Source organism: Podarcis liolepis (genome assembly GCF_965112155.1).
Source record: "Podarcis liolepis genome assembly, chromosome: 12".
NCBI lineage: Eukaryota > Metazoa > Chordata > Lepidosauria > Squamata > Lacertidae > Podarcis > Podarcis liolepis.
Window position 1 is genome coordinate 1,821,573 of NC_139563.1, and position 26,738 is coordinate 1,848,310.

At 47.4% G+C, this 26,738-nt stretch overlaps 2 protein-coding genes across 6 annotated transcripts in view; one reads left to right on the forward strand and one right to left on the reverse strand.

The window, feature by feature from the left end:
- Window positions 1–1,055: 1,055 nt before the first annotated feature.
- Window positions 1,056–26,738, reverse strand: part of LOC310689477 (GTPase IMAP family member 7-like) — a 96,794-nt gene continuing 71,111 nt past the window's right edge. The window contains exons 2-4 of one of the 5 annotated variants that reach the window (XM_083467246.1): window positions 7,725–7,842; window positions 3,217–3,278; window positions 1,056–2,344 (exon numbers count right to left, since the gene is read on the reverse strand). In XM_083467246.1, the coding sequence (XP_083323372.1) occupies window positions 1,626–2,344; window positions 3,217–3,278; window positions 7,725–7,762 (819 nt within the window). In that variant the 5' untranslated portion in view covers window positions 7,763–7,842 and the 3' untranslated portion in view covers window positions 1,056–1,625. The other 4 variants (XM_083467247.1, XM_083467249.1, XM_083467248.1 and 1 more) reach the window with 4 other exon arrangements.
- On the forward strand, window positions 8,607–15,381 carry LOC310689350 (GTPase IMAP family member 8-like). Its single transcript, XM_083466966.1, has 5 exons — window positions 8,607–8,853; window positions 9,950–9,992; window positions 12,536–13,261; window positions 13,958–14,721; window positions 15,247–15,381. Exons 1-5 carry the CDS (start codon window positions 8,635–8,637, stop codon window positions 15,343–15,345), a joined length of 1,851 nt encoding a protein of 616 aa, XP_083323092.1. The 5' UTR covers window positions 8,607–8,634; the 3' UTR covers window positions 15,346–15,381.

The following is a 26,738-nucleotide window of genomic DNA, read 5'->3' on the forward strand; positions in this document are numbered from 1 at the left end:
GATGTAAAGTCATTGGGGATTCAGAAACACACTTCTTCCAGCAGCCGAGCTTATCTAAGTGAGATCTCAACAAACCAAGCTTAACTATATTCGGCTTCTCAGTCTGTATTGCGTGTGAAATAGGGATAATTTTGTGGCAGAACATACAGGGCTTTCCCATCTCGCCCTGTCCTCAGATTCTTCTTAAAGGAGGAAGAGCACTCTACTTATGCTCAGAGGAACACTGCCCTTAATTTTTCTTTTTAATATAGAAAAAAAAGCATAAGCAAAGTGAGCATTTAATATGAAAAACACCCATTCAGCAAGTGCACTGCGAAATTCACAGTATTCTAGCACTGGTAAAATTGTACTTGCAAGAGATTCATGGCTGGATCAGGGCACCAGAAAGTGAAAAACGATGGGATGTTTTGATTCCCATGTTTCTGAAGTGGTGTTTGTTCTCAAAAGCAGCCTATCTGCACCAAGACAGCAGTCCTGATCCCAGATACACAGCAGTAAATCCCACTCAGTTCAGTGAGGCTTCCTCCCAAGTAAGTGGCATTAGCATTTCAGTCTTAATCGGCTTCTTAAGGCGAATTTTGAAAAGCAATGAAATGCACTGCTCATTTCTGCTCTTTTGACATGGAAAGAAGCTGTCTCCTTTTTTGCTTTTGCATTGAAGTTTTTATTTTTTATTTTTATTTTTATTAATAGATATTTATTAAGAATTTTCCATTTTGATACATTAAAAAACCAAAAAGAAAAAAAAGAAAACATATACAATTTACAATCCTTATTTTTCTATAACATATTTCCCTGACTTCCCCACACCTTTTTAAAGGCTTTGGAACGTGCATTGAATTTTTATTATATTTCCACAGTAAGCATTATAAGCATAAACAAGAAAACATTGTTCAATACACAGGTGTGTTGCATATTTAAATACATTCAGGAATTATTTCATAGCACATGTCAATTTCCATCCACCTGAAAGAAATTTAGAAGTGATGGCTTTTGTTAATTCTGTGGAATTTTTACCTGTCTTCTCAAGTTAAAGTCTGAGCATCTTTGCTGAAGGGGGGGGGGAGAGAACCACCTGGATTTGGCTGCCTGTTTTTCAGCACCCCAAAACTTAATCAAAAAGTAAAATTAAATTTAAATTTTCTTTCCTTCCCCAGCACTAAAGTTTTCTTCACTTTCAGCTAAACTGTCCCTCCCTTGTGTCCGAGTGAGGGAAATGAGATAGAATGACAAACTTAAACTGAACTGTGAAAGTAAGGTAGGGAGAATGGCTGAAATCCTCACCCGAATTAGTGGGAACAAGACTTGTCAAATTCAGAGGAACTTCAATCCCTTAATTTTGAAAGGCACCATGCAAGGAAGGTAGTTGAATTGTAAATACACGTTGATCAACTGAGTGTCTATTGCGTGCTATGAAAAAAAATATATGAAACTATATGCATTTCCACATTAGTAGATGACAAAACGGAATACTGATTTGTGCAAAATAAACCAATTGCAGTGGCTGAAAGTACAAGTGGAAATCAGGGCAGACGGAGGCATTTCAGCACATCCCTACCGAGAGTGAAAATGTTCTGGTGTTTAATTCTCACTAGAGAATCACTGGATCATTCCCACTAGATGCATTACAGTATGTTGCATATTGAGCCAGACTCTTCTTCTTTCTTTCTTCTGTTTTCTTCATTAATTTCCCTTTCCACTTCCTTTCGTATTTTCCTCTTCATCTTCTCAATCTCTTCTTGGTCCACCTCTAGCATGTCTTCCGTGTAGCAGGGGGCTGCCTTGTTCCTTTCGACCAGGTGGTCGATCATCCCAAGCAATTCGGCCACCTGCTCCTCTCTTTCCTGCCCTTTTGCCTTGTTGTTGAAAGCCAGGCATCTCCCGCCACACTGAGCGATCTGGTTCTGCAGATCCTGGTCTCCCTCCGCCAAGAACGCTTTCAATGGCCTACCTTCCAGGTCTTCCTTGCGGGTGAACAAGATGATCATGTAGTCCTTGGCTTTGCAGCTAAAGATCTTCTGGATCAACCAAGCAACGGCTTTCTCCTCCTTGCTGAAACGAGTCAGTTGCATGACTTGTATGATGACATGGGCTCCTGGGTAGATGTACTTCACACAGGTCTTGATTTCCTTGGAGGTCACATCTTCTGGAACATTTATGTCGAAAAAGCCAGGCGTATCAACCACCACAATTCTCCTACCACCAATGACCGTGTCCTCTTTCTGGCATTTTGCTGTCACTGAGGAAGGGGACGAGAAGGATGAAAACCTTTTGTCCCCCAGGATGGTGTTTCCTGTTGCGCTTTTCCCAGCTCCAGTTTTGCCCACCAGGGCGATCCTCAGTTCTGCAAGAAAGAGGCAAGAGATGGTGAGCAACTCTTCTGCATTGTCACAGAGGCCAGAGAGGAAACTGAGGGGAACATGGGCACCACCCCTCCCTTGCCCATCTCCATCACCCAGGAGCTGTGGGGAGGGAGAAACAGATTGGTCAAGTTCTCCTTCCCTCAGGTTCTCATTTCTCCAGACTTAAGTTCAGTTCTCCATTTTTTGGCATGACAATCTGTACACATTTAAGTGCATTTAACCCAATACATGTTTACTTATTCCCACTATAAACATTTCTGCAAGCAATTTCCCCCAATATAATTCATTTCTCCACAGATATACGCAAATTTGTGTGCATTTTCCCCTGTTCTATGCTTTTTCATATATATTTTGGTTGAACTGCATCTTTTAGCTCATGTAATAATTGGCTACCTTTCACCCCAGGGTCCCAGGGTGAGTTACAACAATTAAAACACAAAGTTAAAAACAGGCTAAAAGTGCAGAAATAAGATGGGTGCCAAAGTTAGACACCTCAAGCTTCAAAAGAGGTGCACCTTCAGCATTTGCCAGAAGCTGCACAATGAAGGCTCCAGGTGCTCCTCTCTGGGGAGGAAGTTCCACATCTATGGGGCCACCACAGAGAAGGTCCTTTTGTAGGTGGTAGAACAACCAAGAGGACTCCTTCCCCCAAGAGGGTCTGCAGGGAAAGAGGGGGGTCTTTCAGGTATTGGAGACACGAATCATTTTGGTCTTTAAACACCAACGTGAGCACCTTCAATATGGTCTGGAAACAAACCATGAATCAAGTTAATCTCTCTCCCATGGTTACACTGATTCCATCCAACACCGTCCAGGAATCTGGGAGAATGAGATCAAATCAGCTCGGTCTTACCTGTGCTTTTCCCAGCCATATTCAGACAAGCAGAAAAATTCACAAGCCAATATTCAGGATTTCTAGATCAGAAGCAAAAGGAAACAGAATCAGCCAATGGGGAGCTTTCTGTATTAGGCAGAAATGTGTGCTGCTCCCCCCAAAAACTTGCCTCACAAAATTCTTTTTACACTTTACAGAGGGATCTTCCTAAGTGTCCGCTGTCCCAAATATTTGGTCATCATGTGTGTGTTTCACTTTTTGTGTTCCATGCCTCCTCACTGGCTCATGTTCAGAATAAGACCCACAACTCCCAAATTCTCACTGACTAAAACGTCACACCTTTGTACCAAATGAAAAGCATCTCTGCTTCTTCCAAAAAACACTTTAGCTCAACCTTTGGTGAGGCTCCAGAGGATGAGAGTCATGGACTTGTGGAGCAGCCATGATGGCCCCCTCAGACTCACAGGTGGCATCTGAAGGGAGTTCGGAGGATCTGCTCCCTTCGTATTTGATATGCTTCTCCATAGGATGCATTTCTCTGGGGAGCCATGGGGCCACCATTTCCCTCCAGTATGTGCTGAAAGGAAAGGATGTTTTGGGGAGAAATGGCAGGTCCCGCATAACAGGAATGGCCCTCACTGACGGCTGCCCCAGAATGGAGGCTGGTCAATTGGGGCAAGAGGGACACTGCCCCACCCAGCCCCCACTTGCTCCTCCTTCCTTCCTTCCTTCCTTCCTTCCTTCCTTCCTTCCTTCCTTCTGCTCTAGGGTGCAGCTGTGAACATCTTCCTCAGTCTCAGAGTTGCCTTGGTAGATGTCAGTAGGGAGGAGGATGGGGACCACAACAGAGAGAGTTGACTCTGCCCATCAGTGGTTCTGGCTCCACCCACTCTTGGGCTCCCTGCCTCCCACCCCTCCCCCAGTCCGAATGGCCACCCCTGGGACTGGGACTTTCTTTGCCTCAGATCCCAAGATGGAGCTGGCTTTGGCTCACTGTCTAAAGCTCTGGATGTCTTCTTCCCCACTGAGGGAAATGGGAAAATGCCTATCACCTTCCAATTCCTTGGCTGAACTGGGAAGGGCAGAAAAGACCCTTCTCAAGGGAAGAAGCCTTGCATGTTTCAGGCAAACAAGGGCAGGAGTTATTGCTCAAAGAGCCTTGGCAGTCTGAGGAAACTCCCTCCCCTGCCGTGGTCTTAATAGTGCAGAAAATATAGCGTGACTCTGCTTATGTAACAGAGAGGGTCTGCCAGAGGGCACTGCTGAGCAGCCTTAAGACTGGGGCTGGAAGACAATATCCCATTCCTCCGCCTCATGAGCTCACTGAATTCATGAACGGGGACGGGGCTGAGCTCTCTGAGCATCCTCTACATCAGGGGTCTGCAACCTTTAAGACAAAAAGAGCCACTTGGACCCGTTTCCGAAGGGAAAAAAAAACTGGGAGCCGCAAAACCACTGCGACATTTAAAACAAATATATCTCCGGAGCCGCGATCTGACAGCGGGCGGGAAGGTGACGTCGGGATGGTGCGTGACTAATGCATGCACCGCCCCCATGCGACGTCACAGCCAGTACAGCGCCCGCCACAGTGGGGAGTGTCGGGGCGCACAATGCACCTCCTCCTCTCGCTAGTATCCGCCCCGGAGCCGCGACAAAGGTGTAAAAGAGCCACATGCGGCTCCGGGGCCGCGGGTTGCAGACCCCTGCTCTACATCATAACTTCCAGAGTTGCAACTATCCCAAGGATTTAGTGGTAAACATAGTTTTCTCCATCTGGTGTAAGCTGATGAGAGCACAGATACACACAGTCCTAAGTATTATTGTGGACTGCTCACTTTCCCTTGTTTTTTGTCTGAACAGCTAACATACAGAAGAGCCCTGTGTGAGTTTAAAGCTTGCATCTTGCAATTTGCATAAGACCTGGTCCAGAGAAATATATTCTTCCTCATTCTGTCCTTGGGAATACTATTCATCTCCCTACCACCCCATGCCCAGGGGACAGGGGCAAGTCTACATTTCTTAGTTATTGTCTGCGTCCCACCTCCAAAATGCTGCTTCTCTTGGACCATATAATAAGGCAGAGACTGAAACAAGTTGAGGGCTTCTCATCTCGAGGTAACTGAGAAAGTTCAGGAGATTAAAGTGACCCCTTTGGATGCAAGCAACAGCCCAGGCTGGGCAGTTCAGAGAAATTCTAGTATACTAATCTGCAGAACCAAAGAAGGTGGTCAAGATTTCCACATGAGCAGCACAAGAATGCAGGGGAGGCCGGGATCAAAAATTCCAAGAGGAAGGAGAGAGACATGGAGCCATCGCAAGATACCATTAATGTTTTGTCCATGTGGAAAGTGGTAAACAGAGGGAAGGAGAAGGAATGCAGATCTCTGCTTCTGTTTACACTAAGTGGGATAGAAACATCTTTTGTTTATGGAGAAAGAAGAAGAGGATGAGATTCTCCAAAAGTCAGTTTTCACCTCAAGGGCTCGTTCTCCATGCACCTTCTCAGCATCCCTGTTTCGGACACATCTCTCCCTTTGGACCTCCTTACAGTTCTTTATGGTGCCTCAAAGGCCTGCATCAGTCACCATAATCCTGCCACCCACATGGTTGCCTTGCTCAGTCCGATAATATTATAAGAAAAGAATCTGAGGTGCATCTCTCAGTGTGCCTCCTGCTTGATAAGAAACCCTAAAAATTCTACTGCAAAATTAATGCTGGTGTCAGAGTACAGGGGTATTTCCCAAGACTGAGGGGTGCGGGTGTCAAGGATATTTTATTCCCCCACAAACAAACCCTATGCACACTTTCCTGGTGTAAACTCCATGGAACTTAATGGGGCTTTCCCCACCAAAGTAAAAATCCTCACTATTACTCCTGAAACTGCACTATTAAAATACAAAGATCTGGGGCTTTTGCTCCAGTTAGAATCACAGCATTTTGAGCGTAGAGCAGACAGCTATTGGGGGACGGGATTTAGCCTTTTCCCCTCTAGCCCTAGTGAATCCTCCAGAGGTGCCATTGAAACTCCTAGTGTACCCAAATGCCTGGGGGGCGTGGGCGTTGCCAAACTGGGTTTTTGATCCGGGTGAAAAAAAGGCTTCTTTTTAAATAATTTGTTGAAAGCCGCCCAGAGTGGCTGGGGAAGCCCAGCCAGATGGGAAGGGTATAAATAATAAATTGTTGTTGTTATTATTATTAGTTTGCCCCCCCCCCCAGACTGTTGAAGCCATTGAGTTCAATCATTGGAGAAATTCATTGTGGGAATTGGCAGACTTCACCCCTTAGAAAAATATGACCATGTTTGCAGATTGCAGCCATTTCTGGCAGAAAAGAAAACTGCTCCGCATTTCTTTACAAATAAATGCCATTTGAAAGGTTCCCTGTGAGAAAACATAATTTTCTGGGCCACTTCCCTTTTGGTTCTATAAACCCATCACCAGGACCCCCTAATCTACTGTATAAAAAAGTATTATTCAGAACAACATTTTGCACAACCCACTGAGCTAGGTAGTAACACAATTGTAACATTTTGCAGGACAGCAACCATTGCACAATCATTCAAAACTATTCCGTTTGATTCATTCAACCATGCTGGTGAACCTGATCCAGTGATACCAGCTTTTCAAAGCCATTTGACCTCCAGCGCCCCCTGCCCCCCATGGCAACCCCATTGCCCCCCAACCCCCAAGCACGGGGTGGTACCTCCCAGTTTGGGGGCCTCTGCCTGCAGGTTGGCAGGCGTAATTCTGTGTGCAGAGGCTCCTTCGCCTAAAAGTTTCATGAGACGGAAAGGGGAAATAATGTTACAGCCATTTCGAGAGTCACAATTGTAGGGGGTGGGAGGAGGGGGCGGAAACAAAGCTGCGTTTTCCACACAAGAGTCCCAAATTAAAAGGCAAACAGGAAAGACACGGAGCATCTCCAACACAGACTGATCTGCTTCCCAAACCTGTAGACTCGGACCTTCAACTCTTGCAGCTGCTGCTCACGCCTCCCCAACACCAAGCTGTGGGTCTCTGAGGGAAGTGTGGGGTTCCTGTGGCTCTCGGGTGCTTCTGCAAGCGCCGCAGAAGACTCAATGGGGCGAGCAGAGTCGTCTCCGCTTGGCAATTCTCTTTTGGTGAATGAGAAACAAGTCAGAGAAACCTCCCTGACTTCCCCAAAACTGGTCTCGGCTGCTAGCCAGAAATATTTGGTGGCACTGCAGGGTGAGAGGGGGGGCTGGATTCACCCCTCTCCGTTTTATTCCCCTCTTAACAGAGTCCCTGGTCCGAGAGAGAGAGAGAGAGAGAGAGAGAGAGAGAGAGAGAGAGAGAGAGAGAGAGAGAGAGAATAACGCCCGTCAAGCGCAGCTGCTCTCTCCAAGCACCGCAGACAACGCGGAGAAGAAGGTGCGCTTCTCTTTCTGCGTTTGGGAACCCCAGACGTCGCCTTGCGCAGAGTGGGGCCCTCGCTCCGTCTGGCGCAATGTCTCCTGCACTGACTGGCAGGCGCTTCCCAGGCCCAAGTCTCTCCCCCAGCCCCACCTGGAGAGGCCGGGGGTCAAACCTCGGACCTTCTGCATGCAGGGCAGCTGCCCTACCGCTGAGCTGATTCTCCCTCCTGGCGAAAGACTCCCTTGCTCTGAGTTCGAGTGCGGATGGGCTGGAGAGAACAGAGGAGGGAAGGGGGAGATTTCACTTTGACCGGCGAGCCGAAGTCTTGATCCCTTAATTCAGTGATTTGGGAAGAGATGCCGACGAAGGATTGATTTTTCAGAGGGACCCTTTCTCTTTCCTCTCCTTTCTCTATCCAGTTCAATGGAGAGATTTCTTTCTTGCAGGGAGAAGCTGTGTGCCGAAAAATCCCTGGTGCGGGGCAGAAGAAGTCATTTCCATTCCTCCCCCTACTGATTTTTTTCTTTGTCTTTTTGTACCAAACTACCCCCCCCCCATGGCAAAGGAAACACGACAGCTCTAATTTTGGGATTTGTCAGTCTCCATGTCTGCAAATTTCAGGCAATTCTGGCGGTGGGGGAGGAGGACATGTTCCTTTATAAATAAACTTTAAAACTCCTAGAAGGATGTTCCTGCAGATTGTCAGGCTCCTTTAACTGCCAATTTAATAAAAAGGAAAAGATTCATGATTATACACGCAAGCCAAAGTTTTGCTTCCGAGAGCTCTAACTCAGCCTCTAGCAACAGGTCAAACAAAGCGGACCTTGAGCATCTCTGAGGCAGGTTGAGATACAGAAGACTTAAAGTCAGACCTTGTGGCTGCTGCTCCCTGCTCCCAAATACCAACCTGTGGTCCGTCTGAGGTGTGGGTCTCCTCCTCCTCCTCCTCCTGCTGCTCTTGGGTGCTTCTCCCAGAATTGCAGGAGACCAAATGCAGCTCCTCTGAAATTGTCCTCCCAGAGGGCAGTTTTGTCCTCTCCTGTAGCCAATAGAAACAGATATGCAATTCCGGGAAGCTGTTTTGGCTTCTCAGAACATGATCTGGCTGCTAGCCATGAATGCTTTTGGGGGGGGGGGGTGGAGCTCATGCTTGCCATCTCCATTTTATTCAGCTCAGAACAGAGTCAGCCATCGAAAGAGAGGGAGAGCAGAAATTGCAGAGCAGAGGGACCAGCGAACACGAGAGTCTTCTTCAAGCTCCAGAGGCGTCACAAAGAAGGTACCGTTTCCTTTCTTGGCTTAGGAACATCTGAAGCTCCTTTTGCAAGGTGATGTCACCTGGCTCAGCAATGCCCCACCTGGAGATGCCAGCGGTGCAACCCAAGACCACTTCTATGCAAACCAGGTTCTCAACTGCTGAGCTGTGCCCCCCCCTGCCCCAAACCACATGGAGAAAAAAGGAAGCTGTTTTGTACTGAACCAGACTGACTGGTCCATTTAGATTAGTATTGTCCACACTGACAGACAGTGGCTTCTCCAGGGCTTCTGAATTGGGAGTTCCGGGGGGGGGGGGACGGACCTGAAATGGTGACATTCAGCAGCAGCAGAAGGAAGGAAGCAAGTGGGAGAGAGTCCGCTGGGTGAAGGGGGGGGGGTGGAGAGGCACTGGAAGTGGTTGGCATCAGCCCCCTCCCCACTGAAAAGCAGCTGCCTTTAAGAGATGGTCATCTGTGGAGGGTATTTTCATCAAGACTAGGCCCCAAGGAGCCTACAGACCATCATCCTGAGTGGCTGCAGCTGTTCAGGGCCCTCCCCAAACCAGCCCACCTGTCTGGGAGCTGCAGAAGGGAGGGTATCAGGCCAGGATGCCAGGGACCCCCAGGGCAGCAGCAGAAGCAGGTAAGGGGGGGGGAGAGATGCAGCTCTGGCTGGAGGAAGGGAATATCTGGATGCTTTCCCCCCCAGTCGTTTGAGAGGTGGGGAGGGCGAAGCAAGTATGCATGCAGTTGTAGAGGGTGGGAAGATTCCTGCAAGAGATTGTGAAGGACAAAGTATTAGGCATGTATATTTATTAATGCTTATGCACTTGTTGGTTGTAAAAAAACCCCACATGCCCTCAAAGCCGTTTCCAAAAAGATAGAACAATGAAATTATCAAGAGGAAAAATTAGCAAACCTAATTTAGGACCAATGCATGTAAAAAAAGTGACCAGCTGCCTCCCTAGTAATTGAATCCCAAATCTGCAGGGGCAGAATATGGTGCTTTGAGGTTCTTTCAGGGTTGTGTTTACATCATAAGCTTCCTCTGGTGGTGGAGAGGAGTTTGGGCAAAGCCGGAGCTAATGAACTTCATTTTCTGGTTCTCTTCCAGCTCAGCATTCTGCCTGGACAATGGATGAATGGAGAGCGGAAGTTAGAGGTAAGTCCCTTCTCCTGACCCTCCTCTGAAAGAACCACGTGATGGGAATGGGGAAGGTTGGACCATTTGTGGGCCACAGTTGGAAGGGTGAGGTGACCCCAGGTGCTTAGGGGAATTGTTGCAGTGTATGAACCCTGGATGGTGGCAATTCAGGAGCGAATTCCCAGGTAAGCGGCAGGCCCACAAATCTGGAAATGAGCAGCCCACTCTCCCTTAGTGGTGCTGCAGGAATAGTTGACTTAGTGGTGCTGCAGGAATAGTTGTTGACTTGGGTCTCCAAGGTGTGAGTGTGGCCAGGTCAATATATTGTTTTCATTCCTGGCTGACATGCCAGCTTAGGGTCTTTCTTGAGAATAAGAACCTGGGTGGTGTTTCTACGAGGTAATCTCTCAGTTGGGCTACTGCAACATGCCATGAAACTGACATCCCTTTAAAACTGTTCAGTCTTGGCGTGGGACTCGGCGGGCACCTTTAGCGCCCCCCCAACCCACTAAGGAACCCAGAAACGGGCTCCGAAGTGAAGAGGGGGAAGTGGCGCTGTGCTGTGAGTCGACTGCTTTTTCTGCGGAGTGAAGCCACACAGCCGTTGCTGGAGAGCGCTGCCTTTTTCCTGGGACAATTTGGCTTTGAAAATAACTAACTGTGAGTACTGGAACGTTACATAATTGGATTTTAATCAAGCATTGGCGAAATAAAAGGAACATGGACTCTAAAAATTTACCCTAATTTGGTACTGATACGGAAAGGGTTAAACAGGAAGTCACCTTTCCGTTTTCTTGTAGTTACAACAAAGCAAAGTCAATGTAAACTGGAGCCTTAAAAATCACTTTTAAAGGATCGTCTTTCACCATTTAAAATTGCGGAACCCCCCTTCGGAAGCAGGAGAAGAAGGGGGATTTTTACTGAGTTGTTTAAACCTGCGGAAATAAAGTTAAAGTAAAGTAACTTTCCACTGTCCTGACCCTGGAGCGGAGTGTCAAATTTGACGTTTGAAGCTCATTGACCAGAAATAAATGCTTTGACAGATAGTCAAAAGGAGGGAAACATTGTGATTCCACTGTTTCCTTTTGCTCTTTTATGGACAAAATATTTTAAAGAAGAAACTCTGTTGCTATTGTTTTCAAGGAAAAGAACAATCAGAAGTTTCTCCCCCTAGAGGGGAACTATGAAACTGTAACTAATTCCTGGGAACTTGCAGCTGTTTACTGTACAACTGTGGGAAAGAGTTTTTGTGACCTTGCAGGACAATGCCTTCAGAAGCACTGTTGGGTGCTTTCTGTAATATAAGTGCCCTATTGGATCAGTTAAGTCTGAAGATGGATTTTATGACAAAAGCTGCCAGTGCCTTTGGTCAGGTAGTGAAAAATCATATGGAGCCCACTGAGGAACTAAAACAGGAGTGTGCCACGACAGAACAACAGAAAGAAGAGGATTCTGCTGAATCTGGGACGCCAAGGATGGAGGGACTCTCGGCCCAGCAGGAAAGTGAGCTTTTGGATTTGGCAAATGAACTTGGAAAAAACCAGACTTGGAAAGATAAAGTTTGGACTGAACTGGAAATGGGGGGTTGGACTGACCACCCTATGCAGGGATATTTGGACTTTCCGAGTCTGGAAATGGGTCGCCAGAGGTTTGGAGCCGTTGGGACTTCCAATTTTGGAGGGAATCTGAAATATGCTTTAAAACACCATATGGAGCTTAGTCTGGACTATGAGAAAGGGGCTGATCTGTTGAAAAGGGTCAAAAACACTGCAAAGCTGGAGTTCCCGGGAGTGAAAGGAAAATATGAAGAAGAGTTGTGAAAGGGACATGGAAGAGATTTGAAGGCCTCGGATATTAGGGCACCAGGTTAATGTGCCAGACTAAAGGGAAACAGAAAGGACTGACAACCCCGGGACCGGGGGGAGGGGACGCTGGAAGAAGATTGGATTATTTTTATTTTATTGTATTTTTTTCTGTATTATTATTATTATTAGAAATGTTTGATGAATGTTGGGAAAATGTTGAAATGAAATTATTTGGCTCTTGTTAAAATGTTTAAAGAATTTGGTAAAAAAGGTAATGGTTATGAGAAGTTGGTAAAAAAGATTTAAGTTTTAAGCTCTAAGGTTGTTTCTATATGATAAAATGAGAATAGAGTAAGGTAACGTAATGATTAAATATTATGAATCATGGATTTAAGTTTTAAGCATCAGGGATTTTTATAAGATAAGATGATAATAGAGTAAGGTAAAGTAATGACAGAATATTATGAACTTTGAAAAGGATTTGCTGTGTCAATTACTAATCAAGATACAAGAGATGGGAGGAGGAGGAGGAGGTCATGGAAAGAAGGTAATGGAAACTGGAGAATTTGAAAAAGATGGCTTTATTTTTGTTGTTTTTTCTGATGTTTTTTTCTTTTTTGTAATTTTGTCTTTTTGTGTGTGTGTGTGTATTTTTTTTTTAAAAAAAAATTCTTTTGTCTCAATAAATATTATTATAAAAACAAAACAAAACTGTTCAGTCTTGGATTCTTAGACATCTTCCTAATTTCTTTCCAGAGACCTCCAAAGCACACGAGAACAGAAACCTCAATGAAGATCTACGGATTGTTCTTGTTGGGAAGACGGGAGGAGGGAGAAGCGCCACAGGAAACACCATTTTGGGCGAAAAGAAGTTCGAGTCCAAATCTTCACTGAAGGCAGTGACCCAGACTTGCAAGAGAGAAGTCCGGGCAGAGAAGTGGGAAGGAAAGCAAGTTGTTGTCGTTGACACTCCGGCCATTTTTGACACCTGCCTTCCAGAGCAGCAGAATAATGGAGAGATCCAAAAGTGCGCCTCTCTGTGTGAGCCAGGTCCCCACGCCCTGGTGTTTGTGACGCAGGCTGGCCGTTTTGCCGAGGAAGACACTGTGGCCGCCAAGAGGGTGGAGGAGGTCTTTGGCCCAGAGGCCACAAAGTACATGATCGTCTTGTTCACCCGCAAAGAAGAGTTAGATGTGGAAACCTTGGAGGAGTACATATGGCTGTCTGGAAACAGAGCCCTGCAGGATTTGGTGAGGAAATGCCAGGACCGTTGCTGCGCTTTCAACAACAGAGCAACAAGAGATGAGCAGGTGCTGCAAGTGAAGGAGCTGCTGGTGGAAATTAAGCAGATGATGATGGACAACCAGAACAAGCCTTTCCTTCAGCAGTTTCCAAGAGGATTGACAAGAAGCTCAGCTGAAATGAAACCAGAGGAAGAAGCAATGGACACTGACAAGGGAGGACCAAGTATATTCCCTAAAGGTAGAGTCAAATTATGATTCGGAAGCAGTTATAGATCTCTCTGAGTTGAGATTCTCAAGGTAGCCTTTCCTTAAAGAGATCCACCAAATACCTTCTCTTCTTCTTTGTACAAGGAAGAGCCCAAAGGCAGAAGAATTCTGCACCCATAAGGGGGTGGCTCTGTAATGTGCAAACATTTTGCAAATTATGGAGATGGGTGGAAGAGTTAGCTTGCTTTGTGCAATCCACCGCATGAATTCTGGTGTATTTGGAGAGGAGGGATTTGTGTCATAGTGGAGGGAGAAAGGCAATGTCTACTGTATTAAGAATTTGGGATAACCCTGGAGCTGAGTCCTGCCAAAGGCCCCTCAAGCACAGCACCCTGTTACATAGAACAGAGGAACCTGCCTTGTACTGAGCTCAGTACTGTCTACACTGATTGGCAGCAGCTCTTCAGAGTTCCAGGCAGGAGACTCTCCCAGCCCGGCCCTACAAATACTGCGTTCTCTTCCCCCCTTCCCTCTCTGTGGTGTATGAAATTAACAAACCTCTCTTGCAAGACATTCTCACACTTTTCATCCCAAAGACAGGATGGAGCATAATATGGACTTGTGTAGAAGGAGAAATTCCTCCTTGTGATGCATTTTAAAATACAGTGTGGACAAAATTTCAGTGACACTCTTAATAGTGTTAACGTTCCTTATTCCTTCCCAACAGAGCCTGGGAACCAGAGTCGATACCACAAGGATTCCGAACTGCGGGTTGTTCTTGTCGGGAAGACGGGAGGAGGGAGAAGTGCCACAGGAAACTCCCTTCTGGGGAAGAAGACCTTTGAGTCCAAACTCTCCCCAAAGCCAGTGACTCAGACATGCAGCAGAGAAGTCCGGGCAGAGAAGTGGAAGGGGAAACAAGTCGTCATCATTGACACTCCGGCCATTTTTGATGCTCAAACACAGCATGATATTCTGGAAGTCCAGAGGTGCCTCTCTCTTTGTAAGCCAGGTCCCCACGCCCTGGTGTTTGTGACACAGGCTGGCCGTTTCGCCCAGGAAGACAATGTGGCCGCCAAGAGGGTGGAAGAGGTCTTTGGCCCAGAGGCCACAAAGTACATGATTGTCTTGTTCACCCGCAAGGAAGACCTAGAGACAGAAAGGCTAGAGGAGTACATAGAGCTATCTGGAAACCGACCTCTTCAGGATTTGGTGAGAAAATGCAAGGGCCGTTGCTGCGCTCTCAACAACAGAGGGACGGGAGAGGAAAGGGCCAGCCAGGCGGAAGAGCTGCTGTCTCTGATTGAGAAGGTGGTTCAGGAGAACGGGGACCAGCTGTATCTCGAGCCGCGTCCGATGGAGATGTCACTGAGGTCAGATGGAAGGAATCCTGGGGAGACTTCAAAGCAAACAGCAGCAGGGGAACCAGTGGAAGATGAAATGAATGCTGGAGGAATCCCTGAAGGGCAGCAGAAGAAGAAATCAAAGAAGGTAGGGTGCAAAGAATAAGAATGGGGCCCCTGTCTTTTCCAATTGCTGATGTCTTAAATGGTAGCCAAATTCAAACTTGGAAAAGGAGGATGGAACAGTGTTGCTTTCGGTTGCTCCAGAGGGTAAGAGCTGAACAAGCAGCTCAAAAGTAAAATGAAAAATGATTTAGACCAAACATTTGGAAGAACTTCATGTTCCTGGGAAAGAATTTATTAATTTAATGCATTTATATCCCACCTTTTCCTCCAAGGAGTTCAAAGTGGCACACGTGATTCTCCCCCCACCTCATTTAATTCCCCCCCCCAAATGCTATTTCTTTAGTGGTTTTTAATCAGAGTCGGGGGGGGGTCCCTATTGAGAGGTTGCAGAAGGGTTGGGCTAGATGACGTTTGAGGTTCCTTCTATGAGCTTAAGGGAGGGGGTAAATTCTTGCTTATTTGAGAACTCCCCCCCCCTTCTCCCCCTTGACATCTTTCCCCCTTTCTCTTGACTCCACACCAATCACTTACGGTTTGTTTCCAACAGGCATTTACGGTTTCCCTTTGTTCGTACCTTGTCCCACAATCCGGCGAAGCTTCCAAAGAAGGCAAAAGAGGAGCAGGAAAATCTTGTCCTCCAATGTAAACGGAAGCAGTGTCATCAATAAACACAGCAGGATAATTTGCGTTCTCCCATCATTATTGCACGTCCTCCGCGTGGCACTATTTCACGACCTTCTTCCCCCTTGGCTTCTCAACCTCCTTAAGCCTAAAGTGGGTTTCACATTTTGGATCCAGGGAATTCTGTGGCTTATCCACACTTCCTCTTGTTTTGCTCCCTCTCCACAGGAAACCATCCGCTTCTAAAACTTGCCCTTTGAAAACAAAACAAATTCTTACAATGTTTTATTTATTGTAAAAAGGAAGGTGTGCTATTTTGCAACCACTTGGAAATTACCCCAGGGGCTGATGGGTGAACTGGGGTTTACTGGTATTTTGAAATATATGCTGGGAGTGTTTCATGTCATATTTGGTGGTAACGGCAGTGACAGAAGATGGTTTTGCTACAGACTGTTTGTACTAAATTTGAATATTTTCCATTCATCAAGCTCCATGAATTCTCTAGTTGCTCAGATATTAGAATGTGATTCTAAGATTGGTTCCCTTCACATGCATCTCAGCTGTTCCAGAAACTCCTCCCTGGAAGAGGCAGAGAGGCAAAGAACTGTCCATCCCATAATGACTCCAAGGTTGCTTCCAGCAATGTTAGAAACTGAGAAATGAAAGCTAGGAACTCAATGGCACCTTAAACCGAGGTTATGGGAGCAACAACGGAACGTTGTCTAGGTGCGCTTTTTTAATAACAAGAATACAAAGCTGAAAAGGAATAGACTGCGGCTAAAATATTATCTTCATTTTTCACATGGTCTCGTCCTTCCCCTGCCCACCCCCCTAATATTCGTAAGAGGGTCTCTTCTTCAGAGAGTAGCTGGAAGTCGGGAGGCAGAAAAAGGTCCTCCCTTCCGTCTGCTCTGCAGTTTTAATCTGAAATCAGAACTGCGCCCAGAGCTCAGAAACTGCTCTCCAAGGTCCAAGCATTCCGTCTGACCTGCTTGCAGGAAAGTGCGAGTTATGTGACAACAGGGCGTCAGAGACAAGCCCAAACTCCACACTTCGCAGGAGCATTTCTCCTCCAGAAGTCTGATCTTTCAGTAAGACACCCATGCTCACTTTGGGGGGGGGGCTGGGAAAATGGCCCCTTTCCATGCACGAGCTGCCCACCCACAATGCATTTTGCATGTGCCAGAACAGATTTAGATTTGATGAGACCCTCAGCTACTGAAGGTACTGGGGCCCTTTATATGTCCAGCTGTCCTTTGTCAACAACAAATGGTCACTGTTTTTTGTGTTGAATCTATGCTATATGGTAATTTACGGACCTCATAGGTATCTGAAGCCATTTGCACATCACAAAATACGTGGGGCGTTTTCAAAGTAATTGTTGAACTGAAATACAATTAAGAAGTATATTAACAGTGAAGTACAATTAAGAAGTATATTAACAGTGAAATAATTATTAAGCCCTAACTTAAAATGATTTTTTATTCATAACAAAATAATGCAAACACATTGGTATTTGGGAATAACAAAAATTCATTGAGAAAAACAATTTACAAAGACTCATAATCTAGTCTCTAGAAACTTGCTATAACATGAAATAATAATAGGTGTAAATAAATGTATGATGCAAACTATTAATAATTATAAATAGCAGAATGTAGGCACCCTATATATAGAAAGGAGCAAACCAGGGATATTTGAGGCAGCAGGCGAGGAGGCGAGGCCCAGGACTTGCATCATAGGAGCTGACACAACACAAAACACTGTTGCTGGATGTAGGTTTTATTTTATTATCTTACAGTTTGGAAATGTACATCTAGGTTTTTTTCTTTAATTTTTTTGGGGCCCCCTAGCGAGTGGGGCCCTAAGCTATAGCTTGTTTAGCTCATACATAAATCCGGCACTGCCCCCCCAACCTCGGAGCACCCACTGCTTTCATAGTTGGCATAGGGGGAGGGGATTGGGGTGCCCTGTTTCAGAGCCAAGAAGCTCCGCACATCCCTGTGACTTGAATTTTAAGGCACTTTTGGGTTTCTCATTCCTGGTATAAGAGCAGGCGGGAGTGAAGTCTGCCAAGTCCTTTTTTCTAGATCGTCTGCTTTAATGAGCCATTTCTGCTAAGTAACGCTGCTGAACCTTTAACTTTACCATCAATTTAGACTCCCCCTCCCTCAGAAACCATCTCTTTTCTGTTACTAAATAGCCTTTCACAGAAACACCCTTATTTTGACAGCGGAAACTCATTTTGACAGCAGGTGGCGCTGTGGTCTAAACCACTGAGCCTCTTGGGCTTGCTGATCAGAAGGTCAGCAGTTTGAATCAGTGGCGTAGCGTGGGTTGTCAGCACCCGGGGCAAGGCAAGTAATTTGCGCCCCCTAACCCGTGGATTTGCGCCCCCTAACCCCCAGATGTTGCGCCCGGTGCGGCTGGCCCCCCCTGCACCCCCCACGCTACGCCACTGGTTTGAATCCCCCGACGGGGTGAGCTCCCATTGCTCTGTCCCTGCTCCTGCCAACCTAGCAGTTCAAAAGCACACCAGTGCAAGTAGCTAAATAGCTACTGCTGTGGCAGGAAGGTAAACGGCGTTTCCATGTGCTCTGGCTTCCGCCAGGGTGTCCCGTTGCACCAGAAGCAATTTAGTCCTGCTGGCCACATGACACGGAAAGCTGTCTGTGGACAAACACCGACACCCTTGGCCTGAAAGCCATATGAGCACCACACCCCATAGTTGCCGTTGACTGGACATAACCATCCAGGGATCCTTTACCTTTTACTCAGGTGTCCCTGTGAGATCTCATGTGAGCATCCCAGTCTCTGGGCTCTGAGCAGGCCTTGCCTCCCCAGCAAGGCAGAGAGCCTAAAAGCTCATGATGTGCCGGGTGACTCCAAGAGGACCTGGCACAAAAAGAGCTTTTAAATTCTCCAACTTGCTTGGCTTTAGCTTGCGCACTCTCAGCCAGCCTGTTTCAGGGCTGCTTCAGCTACAGGTGAGCACAGAGACTCGGAGACGAGCAGTAAAGCTGATTCTTTATTCAAGGAAGCAGAACACAAACAGAGGAACATACAGGCAAGAGTCGCCCTGGTCAAGCAGTTGCCAGAAGTGATGCTCTGTGACTCCCAATTCACCATGACCCAGTGAAGCATAGGGCTGATCCCTGAGACCCCTGAGCCAAAAGGGGCGCCTTGTTGAGAGATACTCAAATAACTGAAAATCTGGACTTTAAGTGCTATTCTGAGCCAATGTATCCTTATGGCGAAAGGGTGGGCAATCCCGCATGAGTGAGTATTATACAGTGAACACTCGGGTTGCGAACGTGATCCGTGCAGGATGCACGTTCGCAACCCGCAGCATTTGCAACCCGTGTCTGCGCACATGCGGGTTGCGATTCGGTGCTTCTGCGCATGCGCAAAGCACGATTTAGCGCTTCTGCACATGCGCGACCACCAAAACCTGGAAGTAACCCATTCCAGTACTTCCGGGTTTCAGCAGTCCGTAACCTGAAAAAACGCAACCTGAAGCGTCTGTAACCCAAGGTATGACTGTAACGCCTTTATTCATAGAATCACGGAATTGTAGAGTTGGAAGGTCACTTTCTATATCTGTTTATCTGCAACAAAAGGGCTAAATATTCCTATGCCATGTATTGTTTGCAAGGCACCTTCTGAAGCATTGTCTGGTGGCATTCAGAGAGTATATGAGCCCCAAAAGGGTCTTTGCATGCACAAGTGTTCTAGGGAGTCTCTACCCACCATCCTATGTGGCTCACACCACGACCCTGTTCCAATTTTCCCCATGAATATGTGAATGGCCAGTTATGCAGTCATTTGGGCCAGGTTTCCCAATCATTCTCCGAAAGGGTAGCCATGCTAGTGATATTGAGGCACCGTCTGTTGCTGTTCTCTCCCTGTTCCCCCTTAGCTCAAATGCAGCAGGCTGGCTCCTGTGGGATATAACATCACAGAAAGCAGTCAAGTACAACATTTCCTATTTGCCCAGAGTGGACACACAGGGGATGTTGCTCCAGCCAGGAGAACTTCCTGTCACACCTGGTCTGGAGCATCCTCCCCCTGCATGTGACCAGGTAGATGGGCGTGACCCTGGCAGACCCCATAAAAGGGCTGGTCATGCAGCCATCTTCCTCTCCTCTTTTGACTCTTTTGATGCCTTTTACTGTCTGCTGGCTCTCAGCCAGCAGCACATGGGCTCATCCCTCACAGAGGATGAATCCACACTTTTCTCTGTAACTGTAACTACAAGAGAAAGCCTGCCTTCAGGACTATACTGTGAACTGAATGTAAGTAAACCTTATCATTACTTTGAAAAGAAGACTGTTCTATCATTACTGTTTTTAAGAGGGAACTAAAGGGAATTTACCAGGAACAATCCAATCTGGAGAAGCCAGGATTGCATTTGCTTAACTCAAATGGTTCTGACGAATCCATCAACCAGCTTCCAGCAATGTGCAAGGGAGTGTGTTCTGCTACTAGCTCACTAGTGTGAGTGAGGAAGGATAATATTTAATCAATATATCATCTCCTCCTACCCACATCCCCACAGCCCCTTCCTCCTCTCCCTCCTTGCCCCTTCCCCGGCTCAGAGCCCTTGCAATGCAGCCTCCCTTAGGGCTCCCAAGTGGCCTGCAGATGGCAGTGTGTCCCTTCCAGTGTGGGAGAAGCGCCTCCTGCAACAGCCATGCCACCTTCGAGTGCCAGAGTGCCAGGCTGGTCCTGGAGGTCTTCGTTTGTTTGTGAGGCAGGAGGGATGCTAGAACGGTTTCTTCAGGGAGTGAAGATGCTACACAGAAGTGGCTTGTGGGAAGGTGGGGAGCGCATGGAAGCAGGTGGCGCCAACAAGGGCAAATGTGCCTGAATGGTGAACTGCTGGTGCTGGTGCAAAAAGGAGGCACTGGCTCAGGATCACACCCTATATTAAAAGCACATATCCCCCCACAGAATCCTGGGGACTGCCGTTTATTTAGGATGCTGGGAATGGCAGCTCTGTCTGTGATAGGAAAGCTATAGTTACCAGGATTCTCTTACGGAGGACATACGCTTTAAAACTGTGTGGGGTGTTGCAGGTAGTTTGTTGCTTTCTCCCACAAGAGAGTGCCAAATCCATTTTTATTGTGCAGCTTGAATTTGCTGGCCTACAATTAGATCACCCCTGCAAAATAGTCACATTCTGGGAGGAGCCCACAGCCAAGCTCTAAAGGCCTTGGGACTTGGGGTGTCTGCACACAGCAAAGCACCCCAAGGTGCCCTTCAGCCTCTCTTGCGATGCCCCGTGTGCGATGGTTTTAAGGTATGCAGGATGCCCAGGGGAAGAGAGACCCAATTAATCTGTGTTCTGTTCTCTGCATTCACATTTCCAGCTGTTTTAGGTAAACAGTGATTTAAGGCTCGTTCTTAGGATGTCCTTTAATGTGCAGTTCTCTTTCTGTTTAAGGGGGGGGGGCTGCCCAGGATGTAGTCAGAGGCTCCCTCCTTAGAGTCGTCCTCCCTTCCTTGCGATACAGGGGGTGCTCTAAGCGCACAGCAGTCGCAGCCGCATGGAAAATGTACTGTCATGTACGCAGAGGCGTGGGGGGGGGCACCAGCTAGGAGCCCCCAAGGGAAGAAGGCTCAGAGCCCGGGGACAGTGAGCGAGGGAGAAGAGGGAGAAGTCTGGGAGGAGGAGGTGTCAGACTAGGTGCCCAGAAGGGCTCAAGGTGTGTGCAGGTGGGTGGGGGGCAAATCAGGAAGTGAGGCTGAGCCCCCCCCCAGATTCTGGCATTTCTGCTGCATTGAGGACTATGTGTCTTTTTTGGGCTCTGGGCGGAAGTCCCAGCCATCCCCCATCCTCCCCCTGCTCTTCCCAAAGTGGGGGCAGGCCCCCCCTCCGGTTTTGCCACGCCTTGGCATTCCGAGGTCCCTGTGCCTGCAGAAGGCGGTTTTCCCTTCTCTCTTTTTTAAGCTTAAGCGAAAGCAAGCAGGAGGCCGTCCCCTTGAGAGTCCTCCAAAAAGGATTTCCATGCTGCTTGGATTATTCTTGAAATCCTTCAAGATTTCTAAAGTGCAGCAATTATTTCCAACGGCTGAACCGTTTCTTTCTTGGAAGTCAAAAGGAAAGCTCTTTCCCTGGCCCCATGCTGAGGTCGGGTCCAGAGCATCACAGGAGTTGATTAAACCGCCCTGGCAGGGGTGGCTAAAGAGGGGCAGGGCAGTTGAAGGTGTGGGGCATGGTGGGGATCCTCAGCCCCATACTCCACAATCTGCGCAAGACAGGAAAGAGTGTGTCTCTGTGTGTTCTTCTGGGAGGGGGTCTTGCCTTGAGTTAGGGGAGAAATAAAGGCAAAGACAGACTGGAGAGCCAGCCAGCCTTGGTCATTTTTGCATCTTCTTGTGAAAAGTCAGCATGATGCCCCTCTCTGGACTGGGACTCCAGGTTTTGTTGCTGACACACAGAGCTGGAGGCAGGACACTCGGGTACCATGCAGACACACTTCTCTGCAGATCTGTGGTCTGGAGTGGCTGCCCCATGCTACCCCATAGTAAGGCTGGCTTTGCTCTGAGGAAGCTTCCTCCCCCCAGGCCTGCTGACCACAAAGTGCGCCCCCAGATGGCAGCCTCCCTGCTTAAAGGCCTGTCCCTCCGCAGGCCAGCAGATGGCAGGAGCTGGGATGGTCCAGAGGTGGGAATGGACCCTGCTTGGCAGACTTTTGCAGGGGGTTTCTGTTAGGCTCTGCTCAGTCCCTGTTTGTGAGCAGGTCACAGACTCATGGAATCAGAGGATTGTAAAGGGATGCAGGTGGCGCTGTGGGTTAAATCACTGAGCCTAGGGCTTGCCGATCAGAAGGTTGGCAGTTCGAATCCCCGTGACGGGGTGAGCTCCCGTTGCTCGGTCCCTGCTCCTGCCCACCTAGCAGTCCAAAAGCACGTCAAAGTGCAAGTAGATAAATAGGTACCACTCTGGTGGGAAGGTAAATGATGTTTCTGTGGGCTGCTCTGGTTCGTCAGAAGCGGCTTAGTCATGCTGGCCACATGACCCGGAAGCTGTATGCCGGCTCCCTCGGCCAGTAAAGTGAGATGAGCGCTGCAACCCCAGAGTTGGCCACGACTGGACCTAATGATCAGGGGTCCCTTTACATTTACCTTTAAAGGGACCCCCAAGGGTCATCCAGTCCAGCCCCCTGCAATGCATGAATCTCAACTCAAGCATCCATTACGGATGGCCATCCAGCCTCTGCTTAAAAGCCTCCAAGGAAGGAGAGTCCACCACTTCCCGATGGAGTCTCTTCCACTTCTCAGCTTTCACAACTATTTTACAATGCAGCTTAAAATATAAGAACAGAACACAACAGCTAACCACAAGCAATAAAACAACAAAATGCAACAAGCCAGACCTTCGTCAGCAGCAGTTTCAGTAGCTACCCTGCTGCGTTGTGTTCTTACTGTTAATTAGTTTATTTTGCACTGAATATAGTTTGATATGCTATTATCCTGCATTTTGTGTGTGTGGATATGTAGGTACTGTATAGATATACACACACAAAAACATTCTACACCGGGGGATTTGCCCCTGTTCAATTTCCACCACCACCTTTCTCCCCTTGCTAAAACCCCACAGCTTCTCCCACCCCCAGCTGCTTCCAATTGCCGTGAGTGATTTTAACCCACCCACGGGGTTGCTAAGCCCCTGGGCAAAGGGTCTCCTCAGCCCTCCATTAAACTTCATGGAGGGTGCATTGAATGGAGGGGGGAGGTGTATCACTCCTCTCCCTCTTTTGAGCAGCAGTGCATGGCCTGGGCTGGGCTAGCATTCCTTGCGCTGCTGTTGGTGTGGTCTCACCTTCTGCAGAGTGTGACAACGTTTTACATTCTTATGTATATGGGGAGATGCAAACCCCCAAACCTGGACAAAACTGAGTCATCTTCATCTCCTCCCCCCCCCCAGATGGGGAGACATTCCACACTGGTCATTGCCTGGAAAGCTCAGTTGGTTAGAGCATGGTGCTGATAAATGTGGGATGTGAAAAGCATAGCAGTCAAGTACAACATTCCTAGAGTGGACATGCAAGGTCCAGCCAGTAGAAAACTCCTGGGCTGGGACAAACTTCCTCTGCATGTGACTAGAGATGGGTGTGATCTTACCTGTCCAGGTGACAAAAGGACCAGGAACAAAGCCCCCTGCCCTGACCTCCATTCAAGCCAACAGAGCACAAAGGGACTATCTCCTTATGGGATAGTTCCACATGTATATTCTTCTGTAACCTAAGTCTGCCTTCAGGGATCCATCTGTGAACTGAGTGAATGTGAGTAAACTTCTTTTATACTTTTTACACAAGATTGTGTTGTGTCTGTTCTTTTTAAGGGGGAGTAAAGGGGATTACCAGGAATCTTATATTGAGAGGCTAAAACTAGCCTGCAACAAGATAACCAGTGTGTATTTTAAAAGGGGAATGTTAAAACTCTGCTAAGTTATAGAACTTGCTAGTGCAAGTTAGGAAGGATATTATTAAACAATATATCCTCTCCTGCCTCCCTGAACACTCCCCCAATAATGCCAAGGTTGTAGGTTCGATCCCTGTATGGGACAACTCCATTGCACAGCGTTGGCCTAGATGACCCTCAGGGTCCCTTCCAACTCTACAGTCCTATGATTCTATGACCCCAATCAGATATTCATTCATTCGTTCATTCATTCCCTGCCCATCTGACTGGGTTTCCCCAGCCAATCTGGGTGGTTTCAGCATATATAAAAACATAGCAAAACCTTAAACCCTAAAAAGCTTCCCTATACTGGGCTGCCCTCAGATGTTTCCTAAATGCTATATAATTACTCATCTTCTTAACATCTGGCGGGAGGGCGTTCCACAGGGTGGGTGCCGCTACCGAGAAGGCCCTCTGCCTGGGAGCCTCCCCACCCACCTTCCCCTCTCTGGGTTACTTTAAATGGGGCTGTGGAGTGTCTTCCAGGTTAGCTGGGGAGAGTTTGTACTGGGGTGGCTTTGTCCCAGTCATCTGATGAGCAAAGGCATCTTGCCGGAGCTCTCTCTCTCTCTCTCTCCCACCCCCTGCGATGCCTTCATTAGCCTGACCTCGATTCCACACAGCCTCTTCTCCTGGACATGCATTTTGTGCTGATTGCCTGAGCAGTCCTTAGACTGATAATAAACTGCGCTCCCATAATAAACATGCCTTGCACCTCCAGGGCTGGCGCAGGAGAGAGGAGAGGCCTCAGAGGACCCCCGGCTGCTCTTTCAAGGCTCCCACTGAGCCAGGCCGAAGTGTCCTTTGATTTTTTGTATTTTTTGTATGTCTATGCTGTTTTTCATTCAAATGAATCTTAAAGCGGCTTACAACCAATAAATAACCATAACATTAAAAAACCCAGAATAGCACATCGTGAATACAGCATACATCATACAAAATAATTAACAAATTATCAATGAAACAGTTGCAATAGTAATAAAAAAACTTAACAAAACAGCAACTAAAAATAAGCTAAACCTCACAATTATGGCAAGTCATGTGATTAACAAATCAATGTAGCCTTTAGAATCTATAAGGGTAAAGGACCCCTGACCATTAGGTCCAGTCGTGACCGACTCTGGGCTTGCGGCGCTCATCTCGCTTTCTTGGCTGAGGGAGCTGGTGTACAGCTTCCGGGTCATGGCCAGCAGGACTAAGCCGCTTCTGGTGAACCAGAGCAGCGCATGGAAACGCCGTTTACCTTCCCGCTGGAGTGGTACCTATTTATCTACTTGCACTTTGACGTGCTTTTGGACTGCTAGGTTGGCAGGAGCAGGGACCAAGCAATGGGAGCTCACCCCGTCATGGGGATTCGAACCACTGACCTTCTGATCGGCAAGCCCTAGGCTCTGTGGTTTAACCCACAGCGCCACCTGCGTCCCTTTCTTAGAATCTATAAAACGATATTAAAAACATTAATGAAATAGCAACTAAAAATATAAGCTAAACACTAAGTTAATTCACACAATCTCTGCAACCCCACGACTCATGTTCTCTCCGCAAAATAAAACTGTGCTGCTTCCTCGCCCGCCCCCGCCCCCCAGGGAAGGGAGGGTGCTGCTGGTGACCTGCCCAGCCAGATGGTGCTCAGTCTCCTTATTGCAGCCACACAGACCCCACTCCAGACCTCAACTGGGAGGCTGGGGAAGGGAGGTGCAGAGGGGCCACGTCAGGAGCTTTCCCTGGGGTTTTTGGAAGATAACAACAACAAGAAACCAGAATCCTTTTTATTAGGAATTACAGGTACCGACATACCAAAGGAGAAGAAAAGACTCTTTATGTATGGAACAACTGTGCCCTGAATGCTCCTAGATGGAAAGTCCTGACCAGAGAAGAATGGCAAACCAGGCTGATGGACTATGCCGAGATGGCAAAGCTGACTGGGAAACTCAGAAACCCAAGAGGATAAAAACTTTACAAAAGAATGGGGGGGGGGGGATATAAACTACATAGGAGCCCACTGTAAGCAGATGGAAACAAGAGCAGGATTTTGACTCACTTGTAGTGTAAAAAATACTATGGATATTGTAGTCTGATATAAAAATTGGAGTATGGATGAATATGCAATTGTAGATGATTAAAATGAGGTTCCATGGAGGTGAAAAAGATCTGTTCCGGGGTGACCAGGTCTGGCTGAGATCTGCTCTGCAGTCCAGCCCATAGCTGTCAACTTTTCCCTTTTCTTGCTGGAATCCTATTTGGAATAAGGGAATTTCCCTTTAAAAAAGGGAAACGTTGTCAGCTATGGTCTAGCCTTCCTGACACTACCTGAGAGTTTAGGAAACCACTTAAGCACTGGCCCTCACCTTCCTCGTTGCATATGAGTCACTACTTGGGATTTTTCATAGGAAGGAGGAAAGGAGACGGGGTTTCCTGGCTTCCTCTTGGGAACGACTCTGACGGCATGTCGGATTGACGGAGCCATCCATCTCCCTAATAAGCCGCCCTGGATGGATGCTGGCAGCTGCAAGAAAGAGGCAATTAATAAGGATCTTTCTGACCTACATCCAGGTGGGTTTGTGGCTCCCACATTCATTCCTCACGCCATCCTCCCTGCTGAATGCTAACCTCTTTTCCAGCAGCAGCGGGAAAAGGGCTTTGGCTGGGGGGCGGGGAGATCGCAGAATGAAGTCGCCCCTTAAGCAAGGAGTGGGGAGATGAAAGGATCAAAATGGCATCCTTTTTGATAGTGTTATCGTCATTTCTGCCCAGGCAGCGAGCAAATCATTAAAACAATATCATTCAAAACATTTCTTAAAAGCAGTTTGAAACATTTGCTACTACAGTGGTACCTTAGTTCTCAAACTTAATCCGTTCCAGAAGTCTGTTCCAAAACCAAGGCGTTCCAAAACCAAGGCACGCTCTCCCATAGAAAGTAATGCAAAATGGATTAATCCATTCTAGGCT

Coding starts and splice junctions, on each gene's coding strand:
- LOC310689350 (XM_083466966.1), top strand. CDS start 8,635: ATGCAATTCCGGGAAGCTGTTTTGGCTTCTCAGAACATGATCTGGCTG. Junction 8,854..9,949: donor CCAGAGGCGTCACAAAGAAG/GTACCGTTTCCT, acceptor CTTCCAGCTCAG/CATTCTGCCTGGACAATGGA. Junction 13,262..13,957: donor ACCAAGTATATTCCCTAAAG/GTAGAGTCAAAT, acceptor CCTTCCCAACAG/AGCCTGGGAACCAGAGTCGA.